We start from the raw sequence: 7,111 nt of genomic DNA on the forward strand, positions 1-7,111 counted from the left end.
GAAGAGCCATGACAACTAAGCTTTCCCGATGGGAGGGGCTGGGTGTGACAGGGGATACATCTGCATTCATCTGCAAACTGATAGTATCCTTGGGCTGGGAGAGAGATGGTTCACACTTTCATTTGAAAAGGTTGTGTCCTGCCCTCCCTCAAAGGGCTGATTTACCCCCTGCTGATCGTCTGGAGCCAGGAATGGGCTGCAAGGGACTGTTGCACACTCCTGAGGGTTCATTTGAAGTCACCCGTTCATCAAAGACATTTTTGAGTATATGTACTGGAGTTCTGATCCCATGTTTTTAGACGCTGCTTGGGACTTGTAGCCAGACACTGTTAGCTTTACAAACTTCTCATTGCCATGAGGACTGATGTGCCTCCAGGAGCAACCACCATTTTGACTAACTGCCTTGTTGTGTTGACCTGCTGCTGCTGGGCTGCATTTTGGTTCCCCCTAACTATGACATCATCAGACTAGACAGGTCTGGAGGCAAGATTGGAGGTGGTATTGCATGCATACTCCGGAGCAACATCACCGTAAACAGAGCCATACCCTCGTTACTCCCTTCCTGTGAATACATCAGCCTCGACATCAACAGTAATGGTAAACCTGTCTGCTCGCTTCACATCATCTATCACCCACCTGGCGACAACCTCCTATTCAGAGAACACCTCATGGACCTGATCACATCACTCACCGGTCGACGAAACACACAAATTTTCCTGGGTGACTTTAACCTCCACTGGAATGACCCTAACGACACAGTGGTCAACAGCCTGAAAAACTTCCTCAATGCTTTAGACCTCAACCAACTGTGCAGCAGCCCGACGCACAATAAAGCCGCAATCTTAGACTTAATAATCTCTAAGACTGATTCCACACATCTGGAATCGATCGATCCTCCCTTGTGATTGGTCTGACCTTCACATCATCACCTTCTTCATCAAGGAAACAATCAAACTGAACTCGGCCCAGGCCACAAAACCGAAGATATGGAAAAGAGATTGGAAAAAGCTCAAAACAAACACGTTACCCACCTCTAGCCAGAATCTACTTCTACACCCTGCTGGAACTTCCAATGTAATTGACCTCACCAACAATTACCTAAACTCCATGACCTCGATAATTAACGAATTTGCTCCCCTGCAACTAAAGAGAGTCTCCACGAAAGACTCTGAACCCTGGTTTAACGGTCTCCTTACTGAGGACAGACGATCTCTCAGAACTGCCGAACATAACTGGAGATCAGTACCATCTGCCAAGCTCCTCTTGACTCTAAAAAGAAAGTGAAATGCTTATTTTCGCAAGGTCAAACGCACAAAAGCAGAATCCTTCAGCCAACAACTTAACCAGGCAAGAAATCGACCCCAAAAACTTTTTGAATTATCAAAACGCAATCTAAGGACCATCCTCAACGGCCACAAGAACTAACTCACCCACAACCAACTTCATTGATGATGCACTTCAATTACTTGATCAAAAAGAAGCATGCCTCCTCATCCTACTTGACCTCTCCTCAGCGTTCGACACGGGCAAACAGGAACACTTGATAGATCTGTTGAAACACAGAATGGGTCTCTCAGGATCAGTGCTCAAATGGTTTACCTCTTTTCTGCATAATCGGACTCAAAAATTCAAGGTCAACAACACCCTGTCCAAACCAGTTCCTGTTACGCTAGGAGTCCCACAAGGTTCCTCGTTATCTCCTACACTCTTCAACCTGTTCATGGAACCACTCACCGATCTGCTACAAACATCCAACGTGCAATTTCACATGTATGCCGACGATACCCAACTTTACCTCAAGATCAAAACCTTGGATGACATTAGTTTGCTTAACAATACTCTTAAGACCACCCAAACATGGCTGGCAGTGAATCACCTCAAACTGAATGCGTTAAAAACTGAATTCCTCCCTATTGCCCCACCCGCCCAAGTCCCCACAATGCACGATTTGATCAAAAACCTCACAGCACTCGATGTTCAACCAACCATTGTGGATTCGGCATAATCTCTGGGTATAACTCTGGACTGTAACCTCAATATGCAGAAGCATATTAGTAATGCAACGAAGGGAGCAAACTTTCAGATCAATACACTAAGGAAGCTGAAGCCCTTCCTACCTCCCAATAACTTCAAGTTAGAGGTTCAGGCTCTAGTTCTACCGTGGCTGGACTATGGAAGTGTCTCGTTATGCGGTCTCCCCAAAGCCACTACAGCTCCTCTAAGAGCCTGCACCAACGCGGCAGCGAGACTCATCACTGGCTCGAAAAGAAGGGCACACATCCCCCCGGATCTAAAAACTTTAAACTGGCTGCTATTTGAAGCCAGAATCCACCTGAAAATAGCTTGCATGACGCATAAGGCCTTACATCATAATGCACCCAGCTATCTCTCACAAAAACTCACAATATCTGGAGGGTCAAGATCAAAAAGAAGTGCAGAAAACCTCCTTCTGAAGCCACAAAAATTTAATTAGAAAAAAACTTCTAATCATTCCTTTTCAGGAATGGCACCCAGGATATGGAATGCCCTTCCACCAGAAATAAGACTGAACCCCTCCTCCTCTTCTTTCAAACTGGAAGTAAAAGGCATCCTTATGGCAACATTTACGTAAACATAGCCTCACATGACTGTGAGACCCCCTACTCCATTCATCCTACCTATCAACCTAATCAATTTTTGCCACTCCCATGATCCACATGTTTCGCCCTTGCTGTGCACCGCACTGCTTGGCTTTTTATATGTATAGTCTGTTCCATTTATCTGACGTCTTTATCATCAATGTATTACCATCACCCTTCAGACCGACCGGTCCGGTTCTGCACCCTATCTGATTTGTCCTTCTATATGTGATTGTCTTTGCTGCTTTTCATTATGGTCCTGTTTATCCTTAATGTTTGATTTATCCTTTTGTTTATTAAGTTTTCTGATGTTATTCTTATGATCCTGCTTCATTTTATTGTTTGTTATGCCTATACACATTTACTGTAAAGCGCTCTGATACCCGCAAGGCTCTTGTTCGCGCTCTATAAAACTTTCAAAATAAATAAATAAATGTGCTGTCTGCTGCCTGCCACCTCCTTTTGTGCCCTGAAGTGCTCTCCAAGGGTTTGTTTGCTTGCCCCCTGTTCTCTCGAGATCTCAGGGCCATCAAAGACCTTGTTGCCTCTTTTCTCCAAGACTTCTGCTGGGTGAGCCCATTTTTCAAGGGCTAGCATGTCGCCAGTGCTCACTTCTGCACCAAGGTAAAACTTTGTGCATTACAGGACAGTGCACCATGGGCCTACAGTGCAGCACTCTGACCAGGGAAGTGCCTTTGTGCATTCTAGGCAAGTGTTCCATGTTTTACAAACCAGCATGTGGTGAGCGTTTTTCTCTAGTGAGAACAGCGTTGTTTCGCCTGGAGGCATTACCAGAGAAACAAACACGTCCTTGAGACAGCGTGCTCACTGCAGCTGAATTGGATTGTGAACCTCGCCCCCGGAGTCTGGCAAGACATCACCACCGTCAAATGCCACCAAGAACAAACTAGTGTGGCCCTTCTGGTCGTGAGACCCGAGGAACAGCCCCCTGAAGACTTGTACTGCTCTGAGGTGGTACAGTCCAGCGTCTAAGGCTGCAGAGCTACAGGAGCTGCACAAAGCCTTCAAGGCAGGCCTTTCGACGACACGTTGTTCTGTAACATGCGGCGGGCCAGCATTCTGAGGCTCATTCCAGCCAGCCTCGCCCTCTGGTTTTAACGCGTATACTGACGAAGGTCTCAACGTCGGGTCCCTCTCCCGAGACATGACAACATTGTTAGCAAGTTACAGATGCCCTGAGGACAGTGACCCTGCACCCACAAAGGTACTGTGAGGCGGGTTGGGTCCAGAAGAGTCGTAATGCCGCCCTGCTCTCCTTCACGGGTGGCTTGCTTTCCATTTGGCAAAGAGACGCGATTCAAGCCTCCCTGGCGGGCTCCAAACTCCCAAGAGCGTGATTGGCATTTCTTGTTCAGCATTGTCTCTGCTCTGGAGATGACCTCAAGAATGGCGCAGGGCCGTCCATAGAGGAGAACTGCTGGAAGACTCAAGCACAATTACTGTTTAGCGTTTAGTAGGTGCTCCTGCGCCTACGTTTGGTTTCTAAATGCAATCACTTCAACCACGTTCACTACAGTTACCGTATGAAGTGTAATAGGAGCGAAGGTGCACTGTGACCTATGTTTTCATAGTCATTTGTGTTTTTCTCTTTCATACCTGCATTATTTGCACGAACGGTGTGATTTAAGTCATTTTGGTCTTGTTTGATTTACAATATAGAATTTATTTTTACATAATCCTGCGTGGATTCCCTTTTGTGGTTTACTCACTGTGTTGCTGCACTAGTGTGTTGCACATATGCTCTGCACAATGCCTCTTTAAACAGGCCTGACTGCTCTGAGCCAAGCTACCAGAGGGTGAGCGCAGGTTATCTCAGGTGTGTGTCTGGCTTACCCTGACTAGAGTGGTGCATTCTGCCTGGCTTAGGTGCCTACCCTAGCCAAACAGAAACCCCATGTCCAACAGTGGTTCTTGTGAATCACTTGATTTCCCAGCATACTCCTGCTGCAGAACCAAGTCACCGCACTTTGTGTAGGAAGACTAGCCACCATTTGTGTCTCAAAGGGAAGTGTGACTCTTTTTCTAAGAACATACATTTTTTCCCTGAATTGTAACTGTTCAACTCTCCATATTATATCAATGCAGCTTTTTCAAGAAATATTTTCTTCATGTCATTTTCAATGTTTTTTCTATTTTGCAGAACAACAATCACATCTAGAAAATATGAATGGGATAAAAAGCCATAAAGGTTCTGGAGGCAAGATGAATTTTACTCAAAAAATCTACTTAAGAAAACGGCGCGGAATGCACATGAGGGAGAGACGCTTTGCTTGTAATGTGTGTGACAAAGGATTTATCAATGAGACACTTCTTGTGAGGCACAAAAAAGGACACACCAGCCTCAGGCCATATCCCTGCGAAACGTGCAAAAAGTGTTTCACTCAAAAGGGAACTTTTTTACAGCATCAAAAAACACACACTGGAGAGAGGCCTTATCACTGCACAGAGTGCTCGAAGCGCTTTGCTCATAAGAATAGCCTTGTACGGCATCAAAGCGTACACACAGGAGAGAGGCCTCATCAAAGCATACACACAGGAGAGAGGCCCCATCAAAGCGTACACACTTATCACTTTACTGTTTGTGCAAAGAGCTTCACTCGAAAGAAAATCCTTCTTCAGCATCAACGCATACACACAGGAGAAAAGCCTTATCACTGCACTGTGTGTGAGAAGAGCTTCAATCAAAAGGCGCATCTACTAAAGCACGAACTAATACACACCGGAGAAAGACCTCATCACTGCACCATGTGTGAGAAGAGCTTCAATCAAAAGGCAACTTTACGAATGCACCAACTAATACACACCAGAAAGAGACCTTATCACTGCACTGTGTGTTCAAAGCGCTTTTCTCGTAAGGCACACCTTGTACAGCATCAAAGTGTACACACTGGAGAGAGGCCTCATCATTGCACTGAGTGTTCCAAAACCTTTTCTCGGAAGGCACACCTTGTACTGCATCAAACAACTCACACAGGAGAGAGACCTTATCACTGCACAGTGTGTTCCAAGCGCTTTGCTGATAAGGGATCCCTCGTACGGCATCAAAGCGTACACACTGGAAAGAGACCTTATCACTGCACTGTGTGTTCAAAGCGCTTTTCCCAGAACGGAGGCCTTGTACGGCATCAAAGCGTACACACAGGAGAGAGACTTCATCATTGCACTGTGTGTTCAAAGCGCTTTTCTCCTAAGGCAACCCTTGTACAGCATCAAAGTGCACACACAGGAGAGAAAGCTTTTCACTGCACCGTGTGCGAGAAGAGCTTAAATCAAAAGTCAAGTCTTGCAACACCAAACACACCAGAGAGAAACCTTATCACTGCACAGTGTCTTCCAAGCTCTTTTCTCAGAAGACAATCCTTGTGCTGCATCAAAGAACACACTCCAGTGAGAGGCTTTATCACTGCACTGAGTGAGAGAAGAGCTCACATCTCCAAATAATACACACTAAACAGAACCCTATCACTGCACAGTTTATGCCAGGAACTTCACTCAAAATGAACGTTTCTACAACATCAATAAATACAAACAAGATAGAACCATTTTCACTGTAACAATCTTATGTCCTGCTTACCCCAAAGTAAGTTTTACTGGAATGTTGTAACTTAGCGAGAGCTGATAGTCAAAAATGCCTAATGGCCAGTGTTCCCTGTAGGGAGCGTGCATTTAGTGTAATAACCCTGAGTTCGCAAACTCCGTTGCGAAGCGCCTACACTTCACACATCACTGAGGCACCATTTGCAGCTCTTGCTTTTAAAAAGCAAGCAGCGTGGAAAAAAGATCTCTTGCGTGAAGGAGCACAGAGAGCAGATCTTGGGCCTAGCAACATACCACCGTGGAAGAGAGGAGAACGTTGCAGCATACCTATGAAACGGCAGGTATCGGAGTGCCGAGGGTCACAAGTTGTGCAGCATCTTTCTTCTTCACATGCCGTTTGCTGCACTAGTTTTTGAGAGAGGCTGCAGGGCTTTACAGGCAGCTGTGGCTCTCTGGGCGTGATTCGTGCCTTTCAGAATAATTTATTTTAAAAGGCCATGCACTAATTAGCATTGTTCAGTATTTAAGGGCATGATGTATGTATGTATGTATGTATGACACACTTATAGAGCGCAATTCTGTCACCCAATGGGCATCCTGGCATGATGTATGGCATACTGATGTTTAAGTTCCAGCTAAAAGTGTTCAAAGGCAAGCACTCAGTGCATAATGGTATGCCTGTGCTAAACTTATGTAGAGAAGTAATTTCTGACCCTGCCGCAAGCATGCTAAGGCATATGTGCCCCCAGTGAGGCAACATCATTAAGATGTGTCATTTTCCCGGTCTAGACCTGGGCACTGTAATTGCAGCTCTGGTCACCTGTGAAGCGTGATTGCGAGCAGCCATACAACAATGTAAGGAGATATGATCGGTAACCAATCACATCCTTGTGTTATTTCTTTATAAATGTGCTGAGTCTTTCTCACTGCTAGTT

General features: G+C 45.5%; 1 protein-coding gene across 1 annotated transcript in view; it reads left to right on the plus strand.

The window, feature by feature from the left end:
- LOC147663357 (uncharacterized) overlaps positions 1 to 6,193 on the plus strand; it is a 49,786-nt gene extending 43,593 nt beyond the window's left edge. The window contains 2 exon segments of the mRNA XM_086950503.1: positions 4,780 to 5,922; positions 5,925 to 6,193. Coding sequence (XP_086806629.1) covers positions 4,780 to 5,922; positions 5,925 to 6,193 — 1,412 coding nt within the window.
- The last annotated feature ends 918 nt before the right edge of the window (positions 6,194 to 7,111 follow it).

This window comes from Lissotriton vulgaris, unplaced genomic scaffold (genome assembly GCF_964263255.1).
Source record: "Lissotriton vulgaris unplaced genomic scaffold, aLisVul1.2 SCAFFOLD_300, whole genome shotgun sequence".
Taxonomy (NCBI): Eukaryota; Metazoa; Chordata; class Amphibia; order Caudata; family Salamandridae; genus Lissotriton; species Lissotriton vulgaris.